General features: G+C 37.3%; 2 protein-coding genes across 9 annotated transcripts in view; one reads left to right on the top strand and one right to left on the bottom strand.

Moving 5' to 3' along the window:
- The window catches only part of KLHL28 (kelch like family member 28), a 119,714-nt gene that overhangs the window by 32,186 nt on the left and 64,501 nt on the right, over positions 1-23,027 (bottom strand). The window contains exon 1 of one of the 4 annotated variants that reach the window (XM_050795824.1): positions 6,684-7,120. The exons of 1 other annotated variant lie outside the window; for it this stretch is intronic. Coding sequence is in view for 1 of the 3 variants with exons in the window: in XM_050795821.1 (XP_050651778.1) it covers positions 5,947-5,988 (42 nt within the window). In the remaining 2 variants the exon portion in view is untranslated. 2 more of the 4 variants (XM_050795823.1, XM_050795821.1) reach the window with 2 other exon arrangements.
- The window catches only part of TOGARAM1 (TOG array regulator of axonemal microtubules 1), a 114,161-nt gene continuing 98,394 nt past the window's right edge, over positions 7,261-23,027 (top strand). For all 5 annotated transcript variants that reach the window (XM_050795809.1, XM_050795808.1, XM_050795807.1 and 2 more), the window contains exon 1: positions 7,261-9,554. In XM_050795809.1, the coding sequence (XP_050651766.1) occupies positions 7,509-9,554 (2,046 nt within the window). In that variant the 5' untranslated portion in view covers positions 7,261-7,508. The remainder of the gene's footprint in view (positions 9,555-23,027) is intronic.

Genomic DNA, 23,027 nt, shown 5'->3' with positions numbered 1-23,027 from the left:
AGTATTATATTTATATTTATATAAATATAAATGAAATACATGTAATACTAAGGAAATATATGTAATATTATTTTAAGGAAAAAAATAAATTATATTTCCTAGCTCTGTCTATTGAAAAGGTCTAGAAACTGACCATCCCAGTAGCAAAGAACATTTCTAGCATTCAGATGTAGTCCTTAAATACCACTTCCCTCAAAGAGAACAGAACTCCTTGGGCAAATAGCTGATATTATGTCTGCGGCAGAAGATGTCAAGACAAATTTGGAATCCAAATCCTAGGTGGTGTAATCCTAGCACTTTGGGAGGCTAAGGTGGGAGGATAGCTTGAGCCCAGGAGTTTGAGACCAGCCTGGGCAATATGGTAAAATTCCGTCTCTACAAAGAAAAAAACGAACAAAAAAATTAGTTGGGTGTGATGGCACACACCTGTAGTCTCAGCTACTTGGGGGGCTGAGCTAGGAGAACTGCTTGTGCCCAGGAGGTCGAGGCTGCGGTGCACAGTGATCACACAACTGCATTCCAGCTTGGGAGACAGAGTGAGGCCCTGTCTCAAAATAAATAAATAAATAAATCCTAGGTAGCAAGAAAGCTATCAAATACTACAAGAGTAGTATAAAAAATATTCAGGGGCCAAACTGAATAGGCTTTCACTAGTCAAAGACAGGACAAACTGATCATCAATACTAACAACTGCAATTGATTAAAAGATATCAGATATTTTAAATGCATGAGTTAATAATGATACTTAAAAAAAAATCCTAGTGGTCACTACTGGAGGATGCTAATGTACCAACTCATTATTTGAAACCTAGTAAACAAAGAGAAAGAATCAAACATTTATTATGCCTTTCCTATGCTAACTGTACTACTGGGTTTTGAAATAGATGAGTTTGTATGTTTTTGTTTTTTAAGAGATAGGGTCTAACTACCTTGTCCGGACTAGTCTCGACCTCCTGGTCTTAAGCGATCCTCCCACTTTGGCCTCCAAAAGTGCTGGGGTTACAGGCATGAGCCACTATACCTGGCCAAATTTCTCTTTTTAAAAGTATCCATGTTAATAAATAAAGAAGGAATAATGGAATATTACCATTTTGCATCCTTAATAAATCTTGGGCATTGATTGTGAAGGGCTGTTTATATCACAAAAAGAGAGAGAGCTAGATAATTGGACCTTCTGATGGAAAAACATAACACCCATGAGTATTCTCACGTCCCACCCCCAACACACACCAAAGTCAAGCCAATTAAACTACAGTCAATTCTCTAGCTCCAACTATTAATTTACACAAAATATAGAAAATAGAAAAATCATGTTAAACAATACCAGAAAGATGCAATTAGCAAAAACATACTGACTATGAAAAATCTTGTAAAATAAACTAAATTCTTCATCAAATAAACTGCAAGAAATAAAGAGAATGCACCTATACATTTAAAAGACATATCAATCAAATACAACCTGTGAACCATACACTTGTGTGTGCACCCACATGTTTAGAAAACAGCTGGAAATTTATACACTGACTGGATTTTAATATATTAATTAGTCACTGCTATTTTTTGTTGCTAAATAGTGGTATTGTGGTTGTGTTTTTAAGAGCTTTTTTCTTTTACAAATACATACTGAAATTGGTGTACAATGGTGTGATCATAGCCAACTGTAACCTTGAATTCCTGGGCTCAAGGGATTCTCCCTCCTCAGCCTCCTGAGTAGCTAGAACTACAAGTGCATGCTACCATGCCTGGTTAATATTTTTTATTTTTATTTTTTGTAGAGATGGGATCTCACTATGTTGTTCAGGCTGGTCTTGAACTTTTGGCCTCAAGCAATCCTCCTGCCTTGGCCTCCCAAAGAGCCGCGATTACAGGTGTGAGCCCCCATAATCAGCTGTATTGAAATATTTGTAGATGAAATAATATGTTGTTAGGATGTGCTGCAAAATAATAGGGGATGAGGGAATGGAAGGGGATATAGATGTCATCATGAGTTGATAACTATTGAAGATGCGTGATAGGTAAATAGATATTCATCATATTATTCTGCTTTTACATGTTTTTGAAATTTTGCACAGTAAGAGAGTTTTTTCTTAAACAACAGAAACATAAGGCACTAAATTTTGAATAAGACTTACAGTTTTAGAATCCTAAGTTCAGAGAGGTTAAATGAATTAGCAAGATACATAATTAGTAAAAAACGTTACTGGGACTAGAATGTTTTCTTAATCTTAGAACAATGCTCTCTACACATTACATTAAAAAAATTAAATGCCAAACAATGTCGAGCTGCTTAAAATATTTACTGAATCAATTTATAATTGTTATCACTTCTCATAAAATGAAATTATTCTACAAAAGAGCGTCTAGAATACTTTTGACTGTCATATGTACCAGTTAATGTTCTAAGCTTTTTACATGTATTAATTCCTTTCATCCTCAGAGCAACAATATAATAGGTACTGTTATTATTACTTTTTCTGTAAAATTTTCTTTATCTGTAAATACTATTCTTTATCTGTAAAATTTTCATCTACTTAGGTTTATCTTCCAAAGCCATTACATATTTCTGTCTTCAGTCAAAACTGTAATTTTAAAGAAAAATCCAACTTGTATTGCATATTAATTACTATGTATAAGTTAACAGAATTTCACGTCTGTTGCAAACAGTTTTTCAGTGGACAGGAATTAATTATGTAACTTAGACGCCTGTCATAACATGGATTCAGAAATAACACATTTTACAGATAAAGAAATTTGAGGCACAGAGAAATTAAGTCCGAGGCAAGATTCAAACCTTGGCACTCTGTCTACATAATTCTTAAATATTCTATTACACTGACTCATTTATTAAATAAGCTCAGAATTTCTTAATTGTATTAAAATTTTAACTCAAACAAGAAATTAAAAATGTGCAGAACAGAAATACAAAGAGGATAGATCATTCACATAAAATCTTTATAAAATATACACACATTAGATACAAAAATACATCAGGGCTTTAAAATGAAATAAAGAAGGATCCATGGAACAATCATTGCCTTCTGGTATTTGTCTAAAAGCAGATTTGGGATAGCAGGTTTCTCTATATCCCTGCTATAGTTTTTGTTCTTTCTTTCTTTTTTTTTTTTTAAACGATAAAGCAAACACTTAATAGTATTCTGAATCTTGGTAACTGCATTAGTCAATATCGAATAAAAAGTATCTATTTGAAATTAAAATGAAATCAAACTTTCCATAGTCTACAGTAACTTAACTTTAGCCTCTGAAACCAAGTTAATAAAGGTCAAGTTGTGAGTTTAGTCCCTATCTACTTAATTGACACCTAAGCCACAAAACAGTGGTGCTGAAATCAGTTGGGAGGCAATTATCTGCCACCATATAAATATAGATCACACCCAGAGTAAATAAATGGTGAAGAGAAATCAAGATTACTACAAAAAAAAAAAAAAAAAAAAAAAAAAAAAATTCAAAGAGACAGTTTTCTTTAAAAGGAGAAAATAACCGATTTATGAAATTAGGAGAATATTTTATCACATCTGCTCTTTTCTTAAATTTCTTTCCCACAGTTCTTTTCTCATAGGATAATTCAACTAATAATGGTATATAGTTTTATCAGTGAGCCTATGGAACAAGTTAGGATATTTTCCTTTTATCTGAGATTTGGCTTTTATTATTACTTGACAAACAAAAGTAAAATTAGAAGCCTGTCAGAACTCTTACTGGATGTGGTAATGATTTTAGGAACTTGCTTTCTTCTGTGTTATTTCTGAATCCATGTTATGACAGGCGTCTAAGTTACATAATTAATCCCTGTCCACTGAAAAACTGTTTGCAACAGACGTGAAATTCTGTTAACTTATACATAGTAATTAACATGCAATACAAGTTGGATTTTTCTCTAAAATTACAGTTTTGACTGAAGACAGAAATATGTAATGGCTTTGGAAGATAAACCTAAGTAGATGAAAATATATCACTCATATACATCAAGAAAACTGACTCAATGCTATAAAATAAGCTCATAATTTCTTAACTTATTAAAGTGTTACCTCAAACAAGAAACTAAAAAGATTTTGAATAGAAATCCAAAAAGGGTAGATTAAAATATATATAATCTTCAACCAAACAAGGATTGAAAGAAAAAATAATAAATTTAAAAATATATAATTAAATGATATATAATAAAACATATGAATAATGGAAAAAAAATCTTAATTTTATCCTAAAGTTTCAACACTGACCTCCACCAAAACCTTCTCCAAGCTCTAAGCAAATGTGAGTTATACTTTCTTCCTCTATCCAATTACTCTTTTGTGGAAACACCCATAAAATGTTCCACAGTCCAAATGTAGAAGATGTAACCTCAAAAAATTCTTGAGAGGATTAAATGACTTAATATTTACTAAGTACCTAGCATGGTGCCTGGCACATAGCAAATACTCAAAACATGGTGTTATTATAATTGTTTGTTAATACTAATAGCAACTTTCATTTGCATAGCATTTCTTCACAATAACTTCTCAAACTATACAAAATTCTTACTAGTTTACAGAATTCACACTGATGTTCAATATTCCTGGATGTCTGTAAAATTTGAGTAAGAACATAGAAAAATCATAGTGATTCGCCCAGGGAACTACTATGTTATCTCTGATTCTGGAAATAAAGGAGGTTTTAGGGCAATTGTGTTTACCCTTAAGTTCAGCTAAAAAAAAATTAACATATGTAGCACACACATTCCTATAATTCACTAATTTAACTACACTCTTGAAATTATTGAAATTTTAAACTTGTTTTAGCTGAATTTGCAATTTTCAATGTATCCTTAACCACTTCCTTTTAACCTTCTGAGGTGTACTATTAATAAAACACCTGATAGTGTATTCTACTATTCTAAAAATTGATTATAAATTTGTACTCTCTCTATATATGATTAAATACGAAAGGCTTTTTAAGTCAATATAAGAAGAATTCCTAGATTTCCAAAGTAAGATTTAAAAAAAAATCTGCTTCATAATAAACAGAATACACACTCAATGAATGAGATTTACGTTCCACAAAATAGTTCTAAAAGATAATTAGTAAGACGTGATGCTGATGAAGTCCCATTTCCTAAATATCCACTACGGAGACTAATGCATCTTCTAAGTCTTCAATCAAAGAGACAAAATATAACAGATATAAAATAAATTGCAATCTGTAATGTATAGTGATTCACAGGGACCTAAAAAAACAATCAAAAGGAAGACTCATCTTGCTTTGTTCCCAGGAAAAGGGCATGATAACTGCTTAAGTATCCACGTCTCTCATTTAAGACTTTCGAAGTCCTTTTCTGTGATTCCATGATTACCACACAACCTCTAGTTATTAACTTGGCTTCCCAAGTTCTTGGATACAAGAAAGAGTGCACTGGATTTTCAACTTGAAAATTCTGATTCAACATAAACAGGCACTGTAATGTGTACATCATTCTCTAGGTTAGTTTGAACTGGGTTCCTCAAGTCTGGGCAATACATGGGTCTACACATTTGAGCTTCTTAGGTTGGGACTATGAGAAACAGACACTTTCTCATAGACAACTGCTACAATCATTTCTTGTTTTTCACCTCCCTGTCTTTAACCTGTCCCTAAAATGAAACATGTTAGCCAAACCTAATTTAGGCAGATTCATTTAAACACGAAAATGGCTTATTAAAACCCAAGTAACAGCCTAGAATTTAAACCAAAACATAGGATGTATATTTACACAGCCTCATTTATATTAAGTCTATTCCCCACCCCCACCCCCCAAAAAAACAAAACAAAACTGATATTCAAATCGTAATTTAAGGCAAAAATCCAGAAATTATTTTTGCGCTTGCAACAGCTGGGAGCATTATTTATAAAGCTGTTTAGCATATGTGACTCAATTATCCCAAGACTTTAAAAAGTATTTAAGAGAAATCCCACCTGGTACAGAGAAGGGTAGGAATACTTGCATTTGAAGTGCATAAATTTGGGTCTTCAAATGATAACTTAGACTTTTCGCACGAGTCATTCAAAAGTAATTGTACTAATACTCCTTCAAAAAAAAAATCTCTCTTCCACACTCCAAAGCATTCAGGCTCACACTAGATACGCCAGCTCCTCCACTGTGTTCGTTTAAGTATCATTTATGATAAGGAGAAAATGCACACAAAATTCTCAGTTCGCCTAAAATAAATAAATGTCTACTATTATTCCTAAATCCACAGGGCAGAATTCTCTTAGAACCGTGATGCCAAGAACTTCCACCGCAAGTGAAATTGTCTTCGCAATCTCTATCTCTAGGAGACTGAAAGGCCGCAGAGATGCTTGAGGATCCTGCAGGGAGGCTAGGGCGGCAGACGGAGGGGGCGGAGGGAAGGTGAGAGTCCCACAGAGGAACTGCATTAGAAGGAAAGACTTCGATAACGTCTAAGGGAGAGGCGGTTAGCTACAGGGGGGGGAAAAAAAAAACAGACCTATTTCCAGATTATGTACGTTGTAAAGAAAACGCAAAGTGATGAGGGTAAGGAAACGTGGTCAAAAACAACAACAACAACAAAAAACAACAAAAAAAATTAACCCTCTACGGCCGGAGGGTTAAGAGAAGTCGACAAAAGGAGAAAGGGGAGGCGGGCGGGGGCGAATAAAGGCCCCAAAGACCAGGAATTGAAAAAAAGTACCCGATTTGTGAGCTTGGCCGTGGTCCGGATCTTCTGTCCTGATAAGCAGATGGCAAGAGGAAAGGATCACAGTTACTCAGGGTGGCAGAGAGTAACGCGTTTACAAGGGTAACCAGCCCTGCACAAGAAGATGTCGTCTCTCTTTCCACCTGCTCCGCTCAGTCCTTTGCCTCTTACTCTAGCACCAGTGGCATTCAGGCAAAACACTGCCAAAGTCTGCACCGCTGGAGGACAGCAAAAGGAAAATACCTGAGTCCCAGTAATCACAGGGGAAGCGACAGGAGGAGGAGCCGCGGACAACTGGAACCTGGGCTGGATCCTCACTAGCTCCGGTGAAACCCCAACTCTTACGGGTGGGGCGGGCAACTTCCGCCCAGAGCAAGGAAAGCGTCACATCCGTCTAATGTCTTCACCCCTCCTCCCTTCTCCGCTCTAGCTACGTTTGCAACGTTCTGACTTCCTCTTCCAGGAGACTTTGGCCTAGTCGCAACACCTGACGTGGACTACATAACCCAGCATTCATCACGGCAAGTGGATTTCCGGGTCAAGAGGTCCGCGCTGGGTACATCACCATGGAAGCAATCGGTTTGGTCACGTGGTGCCCTTGGTTACGCCCGGTGGCAGCTGTGGGGTCTACGGCTCAGACGGGGGCCATTTTGCCAGAGGCTGCCTCCCGGAGTTGGGGGCGGCCTGGCGGCGGGCTGAAGCTGTTCTTTTTCCTCTTCTGCAGCTTGGGGCTTGGAGAGGATCTGGAAGTCCGGGCTCCATCGAGCCCTTCGGAGACGGCAATGATTTCTTCCAACCACCGCCACCTGACGACCCTGCATGGCGGCTGCGCCCTCCGCTCTGCTTCTGCTGCCGCCCTTTCCAGTCCTCTCTGCCTATCGGCTCCAGAGCCGCAGTCGTCCTTCCGCCCCAGAGACTGATGATAGTGGAGTTGGGGGCATTATGAGAGGAGAGAAAAACTACTACTGCCGTGGAGCCGCGGGGGACCACGGTTCCTGCCCCACTACAACTTCGCCTCTGGCCTCGGCCCTCTTGATGCCGTCGGAGGCAGTCTCAAGCAGCTGGTCTGATTCTGGAGGCGGTTTGTCAGGGGGAGATGAAGAGGAGACTCGGCTCCTTCAACTCCTCCGCACCGCGCCGGATCCTTCTGAGGCCTTTCAGGCTTTGCAAGCTGCTTTGCCGCGGCGGGGCGGTCGACTTGGCTTCCCCCGACGCAAGGAAGCTTTGTATCGGGCACTGGGCCGAGTGCTTGTGGAAGGAGGTAGTGATGAGAAGCGGCTCTGCTTGCAACTTCTCTCAGACGTTCTCCGGGGTCAGGGGGAGGCAGGCCAGCTGGAAGAGGCCTTTAGCTTAGCACTTTTGCCTCAACTAGTTGTCTCGTTACGGGAAGAGAATCCAGCCCTGCGGAAAGATGCGCTGCAGATCCTGCATATATGTCTGAAACGTAGTTCTGGAGAGGTGCTGAGAACGCTTATACAACAAGGACTGGAAAGTACCGATGCCCGACTTAGAGCGTCCACAGCACTACTGCTTCCCATCTTGCTTACTACTGAGGACTTGTTGCTTGGTCTGGATCTCACCGAGGTGATAATATCCCTAGCCCGAAAGCTTGGTGATCAGGAGACAGAAGAAGAATCTGAGACAGCTTTCTCCGCCCTTCAACAAATTGGGGAGCGACTTGGCCAAGACAGGTTTCAATCGTATATTTCTCGTCTCCCCTCTGCCCTGAGGAGACACTACAATCGCCGCCTGGAGTCCCAGTTTGGAAGTCAAGTTCCTTATTATTTGGAACTTGAAGCCTCTGGATTTCCTGAAGATCCCCTTCCCTGTGCAGTGACTCTTTCCAACAGCAATCTTAAATTTGGGATTATTTCTCAGGAGCTGCATTCACGATTATTGGATCAGGAAGACTATAAGAACCGAACCCAGGCCGTCGAAGAACTAAAGCAGGTGCTGGGAAAATTTAACCCTAGTTCTACTCCTCATTCTAGTCTTGTTGGCTTCATTAGTTTGCTATATAATTTATTAGACGATTCTAACTTCAAAGTGGTTCATGGCACACTTCAAGTCCTGCATTTACTGGTTATTCGCCTTGGAGAGCAGGTACAGCAGTTCTTGGGACCAGTTATAGCAGCTTCTGTCAAAGTACTGGCAGACAACAAGTTGGTGATCAAACAAGAATACATGAAAATCTTCCTCAAGCTAATGAAGGAAGTAGGACCTCAGCAGGTGCTTTGTTTACTCCTGGAACATCTCAAACATAAGCATTCCAGAGTGAGAGAGGAGGTGGTGAACATTTGCATCTGCTCCCTGCTCACCTATCCTAGTGAGGATTTTGACTTGCCCAAACTGTCCTTTGATCTTGCCCCAGCTCTTGTAGATAGCAAACGCAGGGTACGCCAAGCAGCTTTAGAAGCTTTTGCCGTATTGGCATCATCAATGGGCTCAGGTAAAACCAGCATCCTTTTTAAAGCTGTGGATACTGTTGAACTGCAAGATAATGGAGATGGAGTGATGAATGCTGTGCAGGCCAGATTGGCTAGGAAAACCTTACCAAGGCTAACAGAGCAGGGATTTGTGGAATATGCAGTACTGATGCCATCTTCTGCCGGGGGTAGATCAAACCATTTGGCACATGGAGCAGATACGGACTGGCTTTTGGCTGGTAACAGAACTCAGAGTGCACACTGTCACTGTGGTGACCACGTAAGGGATAGCATGCAAATTTATGGATCTTACAGTCCAACTATTTGTACCCGAAGGGTATTAAGTGCAGGAAAAGGAAAAAATAAATTACCGTGGGAAAATGAGCAGCCTGGAATCATGGGAGAAAACCAGACCTCCACTTCCAAGGATGTAGAGCAGGTATGCTTCTCTAATTTTCTTGAGTCGAAAGTGTGAAGAATTTAAATGAAAATATGCCTGCGATGACTGAAGGGTGAGTCTGCTTGAGGGAAACATGTAATGCTTTGTTTTAAATCAATTTTAAATCCATTGAATGTTGATGTGGGTACTCATTATAATGGTACAGATCAAAAAGGACCATTTAATAGGCTTCCTGCTTGATAGATTTAATTAAGTTTGAGACACGTGATATAGACAATACCTAGATTCAGTTTGAGTTTGTTACTGTGGCATGTTAGTTTATCTCATCATACAACAAACATTGAATACCTAGTAGGTGCCAGATAAAGAGCTAAATTCTGGGAATGAAGATGAGGCCAGTATCACAGTTTAGGAAAAAGGTCAGACCTAGGAATTAGCAATTAACAAATTCGCTAAGTACTAAAGTAGAAATACAAAGACTGCAGGAATACTGAAGATAGAAAAAATAATTCCACTAGAAAAGTAAAAAAAAAAAAAAAAAAAAAAAAAAAAAAAAAAAAAAAGCATCCGCAGAAGATACGACATTTGAACTGAGATTTTACCCCCGAAGCTTTTATTTAAAAAATTCCAAATCTATAGGTAAGAGTACAATGAATACCCATATACTTCATCTGTATTTACCAGATGTAACATCTTGACGTATTTCCTCCATATTTGCTGAACCATTTGAAAGTAAATTGTGGATATCTTGAGATTTCACTCCTAAATATCTCAGCATATATCTCCTAGGAATGACATTCTCCTTTATATCCATAAATCATTATTGCACCTCAGACTATCAGTAGTAATTCAGTAATATGTAGCAGACAGCCTGTAATTAAATTTCCCCAATTGTCTCCAAAAGTGTTTTATATTTCTTGTTTTACTTTTATCATCCAGGATCTAGTCAAGGTTCATGTGGTTAATGTTCCTTGTAATTTTATCTAGAATAATATCCTGCTTGTTGTTTGTTTCTTTGTTTTTTCATGGCTTTGGCCTTTTATAAAAAGAGTTTGGGGTAGTTTTGTAGAATGTCCCTAGTTTTAAATTTATATGTTTACTTGATTAGATTCAAAATAAATATTTTTAGGAAAATATTACATAGGAGATACGTATATATGAAGGAGAAGCTAAGTAGTGTGAACTTCACAGTACATTACATTATGAGGCAAATGATATCAGGTTGTCCCATCACTGGTGATGCTTAATTTTTTGGCTAATGCTTAATGTTTGGATAAGGTGGTATTAGCCAGATCTCTCCATTGTAAAGGTACATTTTCCTCTTTAGAATTAGCATATAATCTTAGAATTAGTATATAGAATTAGCATATAGCATAATAGTAAAATGATACTTGGAGACCATAAGAATACCCCAACAACTTTTCACCCACTGTGTTTAGCATCCATCAATGGTCTTTATCTGTATTATTTATTATACTGGGGACTTACAAATTGTAATTTTGTTTTTGTTTTTGTTTGAGATGGAGTCTCTCAGCTCATTGCAACTTCTGTCTCCCGGGGTCAAACGATTCTCCCACCTCAGCCTCCTGAGTAGCTGGGATTACAGGCGCCCACTGCCATGCCCAGCTAATTTTTGTATTTTTTAGTAGAGACAGGGTTTCACCATGTTGGCCAGACCTGTCTCAAACTCCTGACCTCGTGATCCACCCGCCTCAGCCTCCCAAAGTGCTGGGATTACAGGCCTGAGCCACTGCACCCAGCCCAAATTGTAATTTTTAAATTACAAAGGCCGGGCAGGGTGGTTCACACCTGTAATGCCAGCACTTTGGGAGGCCGAGGCAGGCAGATCACCTGAGGTCAGGAGTTCGAGACCAGCCTGGCCAACATGGTGAAACCCCCATCTCTACTAAAAATACAAAAATTAGCTCGGTGTGGTGGTACACACCTGTAATCCCAGCTACTCGGGAGGCTGAGGCAAAAGAATCACTTGAACCCAGGAAGCTGAGGTTTCAGTGAGCTGAGATCGCACCACTGCACCCCAGCCTAGGCAACAGAGGGAGACTCTGTCTCAAAAATAATAATAATAATAATAACAAATTAATTACAAAAAGAGTAATTTAAAAACATTGTAACATTTCTTCTCTATCTGCAATTCTTTTTTTTCTTGTATGTGTAATAATTATGTATTATTTTTTGTTACTAAATTTTTTTTAACTTTTTTGTGCTAAAAGTGACCCAAATTTGACTAGTGACTGGCTCCTGTGTCCTTTTAACATGACTGGTCTTTAGTCTTTGAGCACTTCCTTAACATAATATTTGGGATGATTTCTTGAGGCTAGGAGTTCGAGACCAGCCTGGGCAACATAGTGAGATCTCATCTCTACAAAAATAAAAAAACTTAGCCAGGCATGGTGGTGCATGCCTATAGTCCCAGCTACTTCGGAGGCTGAAGTGGGAGGATTGCTTGAGCCCAGGAGTTCCAGGCTGCAGCAGTGAGCCATGATTGTGCCACCGCACTCCAGCCTGCTCAACAGAGCAAGACCCAGACTCAAAAACAAAATGAAACAAAACAAGAGTAACATGATGCCTAGCCTTACTTTGGTTTTTTCTTGCTTCAGACTTGGAATCAGCCATTTTTTCAGAAGTCCTAGTACTGCCTTTTTATTGGGCAGCGGTATTTGAAAACAAAAGTCTGAGTATAGATTTGCTCATTGCTATTTCTTGCCATTGTGGTTTCACCCTTTCAGTGGACAGAACCAAGGAGTATCTGTTTTTTGTTCGCTTGTTATTTAATGCATTTATATTAATACCTCCAGTTCAAAACTAATACTACAGGGTTCTTTCTCATCTTCCTTTATTCCATATTTGAATCTCCCTTTGTTCATAATAAAATCCCTGCTTCCCAACACCAGCAATATTTATTCATATGCTGTATCCTACAGTAACCCTCCCCCCCAAAAAAATTGCTAGACCAGTAACAGCGACCAACTACCTACTAAATAAAGTTTAAGATTTCATTACAGTTCTTTTTGTGTTTAGAATTATTCCACAGTCAGAATTTTGTGGTCAAACTTTTCTTAAATTAAGTCTTTTGTCTTAATTTTAATTAATATTCAAACAGTGTGATGAAAGATGAATAGGCACTTGTTACGTGTGGATAGATCTCAGTGAATTTCAGACTAAAGGAATAGCGTGTTTAGAGACACTGATTATATGAAAGAACTTAGTAAATTAATAAGAGAATGGGGAGTTTTTGCACAGCAGACACAAGGGGCCTAGTGGGAAGTAGCAGATGATACTGGAGATGTAGATAAGGGTAAAGTATGGAGATAATATCTTGCAAATAATGAGTTTGGACCTTCTGCAATAGACCTCAAATGGGAGGAGGTGAATTGAGTGTTCTCTCTGGTTCCTTCCAATCCCAAAATGTGTAGATTTTTTGGAAATAATTTTCAGATTTATATAATCTGGTTATATGTTATTTCCTTGTATTATAAGCATTATCTGGCAGTGATGATTTTTTTTTTTTTTTTTTTTTTTTTTTTTTTTTTGTGAGACGGAGTCTCGCTCTGCCGCCCAGGCTGGAGTGCAGTGGCCGGATCTCAGCTCACTGCAAGCTCCGCCTCCCGGGTTCACGCCATTCTCCTCCCTCAGCCTCCCCAGTAGCTGGGACTACAGGCGCCCATCACCTCGCCCGGCTAGTTTTTTGTATTTTTTAGTAGAGACGGGGTTTCACCGTGTCAGCCAGGATGGTCTCGATCTCCTGACCTCGTGATCCGCCCGCCTCGGCCTCCCAAAGTGCTGGGATTACAGGCTTGAGCCACCGCGCCCGGCCAGTGATGATTTTTTTTAAGCATTACTCTTAAGACTGCTTATCATGTGTCAAGTCTAACATGTCAGTGTATATATTATTAAAAAGATTCTGGTGCTGGCCAAAGCAACAAGAATCTGAAGATAAGTGCATTTCTGAAATGCCAGCATAGACATACTTTGCTTTTGAAAGATGCTGTGGTGAAATCAAAACTTTACCCAGAAATCAAGTTGTAATTACTTGTTCAAAAAAGGTCTTAGAGGAACTATTTTAATAGAGGACAGGGAATAAATATCTAAACAGTTTATGTGTGCAGTTTTTAAAAATATATATACATACATATTTTAAATTATTGGACTTTATTTATTTATTTATTTATTTATTCATTTATTTTTGAGACGGAGTTTCACTCTGTCGCCCAGGCTAGAGTGCTGTGTGGCGCAATCTTGGCTCACTGCAAGCTCCATCTCCCGGGTTCACGCCATTCTCCTACCTCAGCCTTATGAGTAGCTGAGACTACAGTAATTCTTCTGCCTCAGGCTCCTGGACTCAAGAGTAGCTGGGACTACAGCTACTACAGGCATCCGCCACCATGCCCGGCTAATTTTTTTGTATTTTTAGTAGAGATGGGGTTTCACCATGTTAGCCAGGATGGTCTCTATCTCCTGACCTCGTGATCTTCCCATCTTGGCCTTTGCCCAAAGTGCTGGGATTACAGGCGTGATCCACCGCACCCGGTCTGGACTTTAATTTTTAAAGCAGTTTTAGGTTCTCAGCAAATTTGAACAGAGAGTACAGATAGTTCCCATATACCCCTGTCCACACAAGAACAACCTGACCCACTTCATCCTGTAGTTTAGGGGTAGATTTGTTATAATCAGTGAACCCATATTAACATATAATTATCACCCAAAGCCCATAGTTGCATTAAGGTTCAGTCTTGTGTTGTACATTCTATGGGATTTTGGCAAATGTATCCATGTCTTATGTTCAGTACATTCTATGGGGTTTTGACAGTGTATCCATGTCTTGTATCCACCATTATAGTATCATAACAGTAGTTTCAGTGCCCTAAAAATTCTCTGTTCTTTACATGTACATTCTTCCCTCCCTCACCCCATTCCCAACCCTTAGCAACCAGTGGTCTTTTTTTCTGTCTCCATAGTTTTGTCATTTCCAGAATGTCACATACTTGGAATTATATAGTATCTTGCATTTTCAGATTGGTTTCTTTCACTTAGTAAAATGCATTTAAGTTTTCTTTATGTCTTTTCATGGTTCCTTCCTTCCCCCTTCCCCTTCCCCTTCCCCTTCCCCTTCCCCTTCCGTTCCCTTTTTTTTTTTTTTTTTTTTTTTTTTTTGACAGAGTCTTGCTCTGTCGCCCAGGCTGGAGTACAGTGCGATCTCGGCTCCCTGCAACCTCTGCCTCCCAGGATCAAGTAATTCTTCTGCCTCAGGCTCCCAAGAAGCTGAGACTACAGGCTCACACCATCATGCCCGACTAATTTTTTGTATTTTTAATAGAGATGGGATTTCACCATGTTGGCCGGACTGGTCTTGAACTCCTGGACTCAAGCAATTGCCCACCCTGGCCTCCTGAAGTGCTGGGATTACAGGCACGAGCTACTGCGCCTGGCCTATCAGATGTATCTTTTGAAAATATTTTCTCCCAGTTTGTGTCGTGTCTTCTCATTCTCTTGACATGAACTTTCTCAGAGCAGAAGTTTTAAAATTTTAATAAAGTCCAGTGAATCAGTTTTTTCTTTCATGGATCATGCCTTTGGTATCATATCTAAAAAGTCATCACCATACCCAAGATCATCTAGGTTTTCTCCTGTGTTATCTTCTAGGTATTTTATAGTTATACAATTTACATTTAAGTCTATGATCCATTTGGAGTTAATTTTTATGAAAGCTGTAAGATCTCTTTCTAGATTCATTTTTTCACATGTGCATGTTCAGTTGTTGCAGCACCATTTGTTGAAAACACTGTCTTTTCTCCATCGTCCTTACTTCTTTGTCAAAGATCAGCTGACTGTATTCATGTGTGTCTTTTTCTGGGCTCTTTACTCTGCTCCATTGGTGTGTCTATTTTTGCCCATAACACATTGTCTTGATTACTGTAGCTTTATGGTAAATCTTGAAGTTCCATAGTGTCAGTCTTCTGACTTTGTTGTTTTCCTTCCATGTTGAGTTCACTCTTCTGGGTTTTTTGCCTCTCATTATAAACTTTAGAATCAGTTTGTTGATGTCCAAAAAATAACTTGCTGAGAATTTGGTTGGGATTGCATTGAATCTATAGATCACATTGAGAAAAACTAACAGCTTGACAATATTGAGTCTTCCTATCCACAAACATGGATTATCTCTTCATTTATTTAGCTCTTCTTTGATATCTTGCATTGGAGTTCTATACGTTCCTCATATAGATATTGTATGTATTTTGCTAAATTTATATTGAAGTACCCTACTTTTGTATGCTAATGTAAATGGTATTTTTTTTTTTTAAATTTCAAATTCCACTGGTTCGTTGCTGGTATAGAGGAAAATGCTTGACTGTTGCACATTAACTTTGTGTCCTGCAAGCTTGCTATAATATAATCATGTATTAGTTGCAGGAGGATTTTTTTGTTGTTGTTAATTCTTTGAGACTTTCTATGCAGACAATCATGTCATCTGTGAACAAAGACAATTTTCTTTCTTTCCAATCTGTATACTTTTTATTCCTTTTCTTGTCTTACTGCATTAGTTTGGACTTCCAGTATGATATTGAAAAGCAGTGATGAGAGAGGACATCCTTGCCTTGTTTCTAATCTTAGTGGGAAAGTTTTGAGTTTTTCATAATTATGATGTTATCTGTATGCTTTTTTGTAGTGTTCTTTATAAAGTTGAGAAAGTTCCCCCTGTATTCCTAGTTTACTGAGAGTTTTCATCATATATGGATATTAGTTTTTGTCAAATGCTTTTTCTGCATCTATTGATATAATTATGTGATTTTTCTTAAACCTGATGATGTGATGGGTTATATTAATTGATTTTCAAATGTTGAGCCAGCCTTGCATACCTGGGATAAATCCCACTTGGTTGTGGTGTATTATTCATTTTATATATTGTTGGATTGAATTTACTAATATTTTGTTGAGGATTTTCACATGTTTGTTCATGGGTGATATTGGTCTGTGGGGATTTTGTTTTGTTTTGTTTTTGTTTTTGTTTTTGTTTTTTTTCTTATAAGGTCTTTGCTGGTTTTTGTATTAGGGTAGTGCTGGCCTTGTAGAATGAGTCAGAAAGTATTCTCCCTGCTTCTATATTCTGAAATTAATTGTAGAAAATTGGTATAATTTTTTAAAAAAATGTTTAGTAGAGTCCATTAGTAAACCCATCTGAATCTGGTGCTTTCTGTTTTGGAACGTTATTAATTACTCAATTTCTTTACAGATACAGACCTAGTCAAATTATCCTTATCTTCTTGTATGTGTTTTTGCACATTGTGTCTTTCAAGGAATTGATCCATTTCATCTAGGTTACCCAATTTATGAACATAGAGTTGTTAACAGTATTCCTTTATTATCCTTTTAATGTTTATGGGATTTGTAGTAATAGTCTCTCTTTCATTTCTGATATTAGTAATTTGTTTCTCTGTTCTTCTTAGTTAGCCTGACCAGAGGCTTACCAATTTTATTGATCTTTTCCAAGAACCCGCTTTTGTTTTTGTTGATTTTCTGTTGATTTCCTGTTTTCAGTTTCACTGATTTCTATGCTAATTTTTTATTTTTTATTTTTCTCCTGCTTACTTTGGATTTAATTTGCTCTTCCTTTGCTAGTTTCCTAAGATGTGCACTTAGATGATTGATTTTAGATCTTTCTTCTTTTCTGATATATTCATTCAATGCCATAAATTTCCTCTTCCAGGCACTGCTTTCACTGCATACCACAAATCTAGATACATTGTATTTTCATTTAATTCAAAATATTTTAAAATTTCACTTGATATTTCTTTGACTTATATGTAACTTAGAAGTGTGTTTAATCTACAAGTATTTTGGGGTTTTCCATCTGTATTCTGTTCTTACATTGCTATAAAGAACTACCTGAGACAAGGTAATTTATAAAGAAAAGAGATTTAACTGACTCACAGTTCCTTATGGCTGGGGAGACCTCAGAAACTTACAATTGTGGCAGAAAGTGAAGAGGAAGGAGTCACCTCTTACATGGCTGGAAAAGGAGGAAGAGAGGGCAAAGAGAGATGCCGTACAGTTTTAAACAACCAGATCTCTTGAGAACTCACTATTATGAGAACAGCAAAGGGGATATCCAACCCCATGATCCAATCATCTCCCAGCAGCTCCTCTTTCAACATTGAGGATTACAATTTGAAATGAGATTTGGGCCAGGCCACAAACCCAAACCACATCACCATTTTAATTTGATCTGAGAGCAGATATTGTATGATTTCTATTCTTTTAAATTTGTTAAAGTGTGTGTGTGTGTGTGTGTGTGTGTGTGTGTGTGTGGCGATAGAACGTGGTGTTTCTTAGTGTTCCATGTGAATTTGAGAAGAATGTGCAATCTGTTGTTGGATAAAGTAATCTATAGATATCGATTACGTCTAGTTGATTGATGATGATGTTGAGTTCAACTCTGTCTTTATTGAATTTTCTGCCTGCTGGATCTGTCCATTTCTGATTGAGGGGTAATTAAGTCTCCAACTATAATAGTGGGCTTGTCTATTTTTTCTTGTAATTCTATCAGTCTTTGCCTCATTTAATTTGACACTGTTGTTGGGCATACATTAAGAATTGTTTTGTTTTCTTGGAATATTAATCCTGTTACTATTATGTGATACCCCTCTTTATCCCTGATAACTTTTCTTGCTCTGAAGTCTGCTCTGTCTGAAATTAATATAGCTACTCTTGCTTTCTTTTGATTAATGTTAGCATGGTGTACCTTTCTCCATCTCTTTACTTTTAATTTATATCTGTCTTTATATTTAAAGTGGATTTCTTGTAGACAGCAAATATAGTAATTACTTATTTAAGTTCCTCGATAGGCTCTTGGAAACCATGACTTTCAGTGAAATGACATACAGTAAGTCCTCCAATAATGCTATTTTGTTCAACATCATTTTGCTATAATGTTGATGAGAAAAACAAATTGGTTTTGTTATACATTGTTGTGCTTAAAGTGGCAGTCTCGAATAACTTATTGGTGATGTTAAGTGAGAACTTACTGTACTTGGGTCTTGTTTTTTGATCACTCTGACAATCTCCGTCTTTTAATTGTTAGACATTTAAAGTGTTTATTGATATAGTTGGATTAATATCTACCATAACTGTTGTTTTCTATTTGTTGCTCATGGTCTTTGTTCCTGTTTTTGTCTTCTGTTTTTTGGCTCCTTGTGGTTTTAATTGAGAGTTTAACATGATTCAGTTTTCTCTTCTTTCTTAGCATATCAATTATACTGCTGCTTTTTTTTTTTTTTTTTTCTTAGTAGTTTCCCTAGAGTATGCAATACACATTTACAACTAACTAATCCACATTCACTTTCAGGTAACAATATACTACTTCACAGGTGACCCAAGTACCTTATAATAACAGAATATTCCTAATTTCTTCCTCCTGTCACCTGTTTAATGTTGTCATTCATTTCATTTATACATAAACACACAGACACACACAGAAGCATACATAATCAAATACATTGTTGCTATTATTTTGAATGGTTTTCTGTTAGATCTGTTTATGAAAGTAAGTTTTTTTTTTTTTAACCTTTACTTATTCTCCTCCAGTGCACTTCCTTTATCCAGGTTTCTGACCTATATAATTTTCCTTTTCTCTGAAAAACTTCAATGTTTCTTACAAGGTAGATCGTACTAACAACAAATTCTCTCAATTTCTGTTTGTCTGAGAATGTCTTTATTTTTCTTCACTTGTGAAAGACTGTTTCCCAGGGTATAGAATTCTAAGTTGATGTTTTGGGTTTTTTTTCTCTCAATACTTTAAATATTTCACTCCACTTTCTTCTTCTTTGTATGGTTTCTGAGAAGTTAGATGTAATTCTTATCTTTGCTCCCTCATAGGTAATTTTTTTTTTCCTTTAGCTTCTTTCAGGATTTTTATTTTTGATTTTTTGTAGTTTGAAGATGATATGCCTAGGTGTAGTTTTTCTGGCATTTCTCCTGGTTTTTCTCTGAGTTTCCTAGATCTGTGGTTAGGTTTCTAACATTAACTGGGGGAAATTCTTAGTAATTATCGCCTCAAATATTTCCTCTGTTCTTTTCTATATTCTCTTCCTAGTAATCCAATTGTACATATGTTACACCTATTGTAATTTTCCCACAGTTCTTGTATATTCTCTTCTCTTTTTTTCAGGCTTTTTTTCTTTAAGTTTTGGAAGTTTTTATTGTCATATCCTCAAGCTCAGTGATACTTTCCCCAGCTATGTCCAGTTTACTAATGAGCCCATTAAAGGCATTCTTTCTTTCTGTTACTATGTTTTTGATCTCTAGGTTTCTTTTTTGTACTTTCTTAGAAGCAACGCTTCATGGCTTACATTATCCGTTTGTTGTTGCATGTTGTCTACTTTTATCACTATAGCCCTTAGCATATTAATTATAGTCTTAGAAAATTCCTGGTATGTTAACTCCAAAATTCCTGCCATATCCAATGCTAGTTATGATGCTTGTTCTGTCTTTTCAGACTTCATTTTTCCCTTTACTGTGCCTTATTATTTTTTGTTGATAGGTAGACATAATATACTAAGTAAAAGGAACTGTGGTAAATAGTTCTTTAGTAATGTACTATTAAGGTGTGAGAGGTGGGGAAGTGATCTGTTGTGCTTTAATTACACTTTTGATGAGTATAATTTTATGGTTGCAATAAAATATCTTAGCATTTTAAAAAAGAAAATTCCTGATACCTTTACCCCTTTTGGTGTGTGTGTCTGGAAAAAAAAGTTAATACAACATTTCTGCCATATCCGATGCTGGTTCTGATGCTTGTTCTGTCTCTTCAGATTTTGTTTTTACCTTTTACCATGCCTTATAAGTTTTTGTTGACAGGTAGACGTGATATACTAAATGAAAGAACTGTGGCAAATAGGTCTTTAGTAATGTACTATTAAGGTCGGGGGGTGGGGAGTGTTCTTTAGTGCTTTAATTACACTTTTGATGAGTGTAATTTTATGGTTGGCTCTCCCAATTTCTTCAGCATTTTAACAAAGAGAAATCTTGTTTCCTTTACCCCTTTCTGTGTATATTTTTTAAAATACCAGATAGCAATAATTTTGCTTAAAATTGCTAAATGATTAAAAACAGAATTTTTGTCCCTTTCTGTGTATGTTTTTATTAGCCACTCTCACATAGATCAACTGAAAACATCCAATAACTGCGTTATATTGGAATTAATGAACTCAATAGATGCTCTACCAGGTGAAAGCCTAAACATAATGTAAAAATAAATACTAAGTTGAAGCAAGTTTTATTTTCTGTTAGCGGGAATAGCTATGTCTAATGTAAGTTAATAGATTGTATTAGTTTTAGTGTCTTTGAAGGTCAGTGTACATCTTGTTAAAGGACTTAGGTTCCACATTTTCTCCATATTCCATATTCTTTATTTCCTAAACCGCCCTTCCCTTTTTTTTGGGTGGGGCGGTGGTGGGTGGGATGGAGTTTCACTGTGTCACCCAGGCTGGAGTACAGTGGTGAGATCTCGGCTCACTGCAACCTCCGCCTCCCAGGTTCAAGCCATACTCCCACCTCAGCCTCCCAGGTAACTGGGATTACAGGTGCGTGCCACCACTCCTGGCTAATTTTTGTATTTTTAGTGGAGACAGGGTTTCACCATGTTGGCCAGTCTGGTCGTGAACTCCTGACGTCAGGTGATCCGCCTGCCTTAGCCTCCCAAAGTGCTGGGATTACAGGTGTGAGCCACCACGCCTGGCCTCCCCCACCTTTTCTTTTTTTTAATGAAGTGAGTTTGAACCTTTTTTTTTTTTCTAGTGACTCAGAACAACACAGCTTTTGTATTAGGATAACTCCCTTTTTAACAATATAAGAACATTGGATATAATATTTTGGTAGTACTGAGAGTATCATGATTTATAAAATCTTAGTGAAGTCAACTGGTGACTATATTTAGTTTTCTAGCCCTGTTTATAGATTTTTTTTCAAAATTACGAGATATGGTAAAGATAAAATGATTCCTGGATCAACTATACTGACTTCAGAATTGGTCTTTCTAAGAACGAATCTGATCTTGTAACCCACCTTTCAGAGTTCTCAAATCTCACCCTGATTACACTCACTTTGGTTAAAATCCTTCATTGGCTCCAACAATCTTCAAGATAAAATACAGAATTCAGTAATAGTCCCCTTTCCTCTTACTGCTTCCGCAAAAATTGCCCTATCCTTATTCCTGGCCTGTGTACATTTAACCTGTTGAGTTCTCTGGCCTTACATATACTGATCATTGCCTAGATTGCCCTTCCATATCCATCCTCTGACCCCCTTTTCCGGATAACATCTAATCCTTTGTTGCCTTATCTGAGGTCTTCTTTCATCACATGCTCCATCTCATCCTAAGCTTTCCCTATCACAGTGCTTCTTATTACAGTGAATTGAAATTTATTCTTCACAAGTTTTATTTCCCACTATACTCTGAGCACATTGAAAACAGAGATTATTTTAATCTTAGTATCCAGTATCTTTAGCACAGTGCTTGGCACACAGGAGGCACTTGAAGATGTTTGTTGAGTGAATTAAAGTTATCTCAAGTGTAGATCATTTGTTTAATCAAGCTTTACCTTTAAAAAAAAAAAAACTCTTAAAATAATACCTGAAATGTAATGTTATTACGTATTTTAAACTTTTAGCTACCAGTCATCATGTGTATAGTCAATAAGACCAGCACATGATACTGGGGTTCTTATGCCTTATGTGAAAATCAGTAGTGAACATTTTGTTTTTAACAGTAAATTTAAGAATATGAAAATGCTTCTTTGGTCCTGTATTCTTACAGTTTCCTTCAGAAATAGTTTCGGTATCAATTTCTCCCAGAAGTATCTCTCCTTGCTAACTAGATTTGTATACTAGCCCTCTACTTCTAAACCTAAAAATTAGTATTTTAAAAATACTGGAAAGCAATAATTTTGCTCAAAATTGCTAACGACTAAAACCAGAACATTAAGCATACAATTATGTTAAATTGTTTTATTTCTAGTAATTAAGTTAAATTATGTGATTTCATTTCTAAACATTTTTCTAAAACAAAGTTAAATTGATCAATGTAGCCATCAAATGCATCTAACTCTTCATATTCTGCTTTATATATATGATTGATTGACTAGAAATAAAATGATAATTTGGGCCTTCTGAAGCCTTAGCATAAATTGAAGAAAATTAGACTGCCTTTTTAAATAGAAAAATTTGTAGTTCTTCCTATGAGACCCAACACAGAGAAATTTTAAATATGTTGGCCTTCTTAAAGGTGTTAAATGTATGACATGCTTTAGCCTTCTTTTTTTGACAGAGGGTCTCACTCTGTCACCCAGGCTGGAGTGCAGTGGCATGATCTCAGCTCACTGCAACCTCCACTTCCTGGGCTAAAGTGATTCTCCTGCCTCAGCCTCCCAAGTAGGTGGGACTACAGGCATGCACCACCAAGCCTGGCTAAATTTTTTTTGTATTTTTTGGTAGAGACAG

This window comes from Macaca thibetana, chromosome 7, assembly GCF_024542745.1.
Source record: "Macaca thibetana thibetana isolate TM-01 chromosome 7, ASM2454274v1, whole genome shotgun sequence".
Lineage (NCBI taxonomy): Eukaryota > Metazoa > Chordata > Mammalia > Primates > Cercopithecidae > Macaca > Macaca thibetana.
This window is presented reverse-complemented; position numbering and strand designations above follow the sequence as displayed.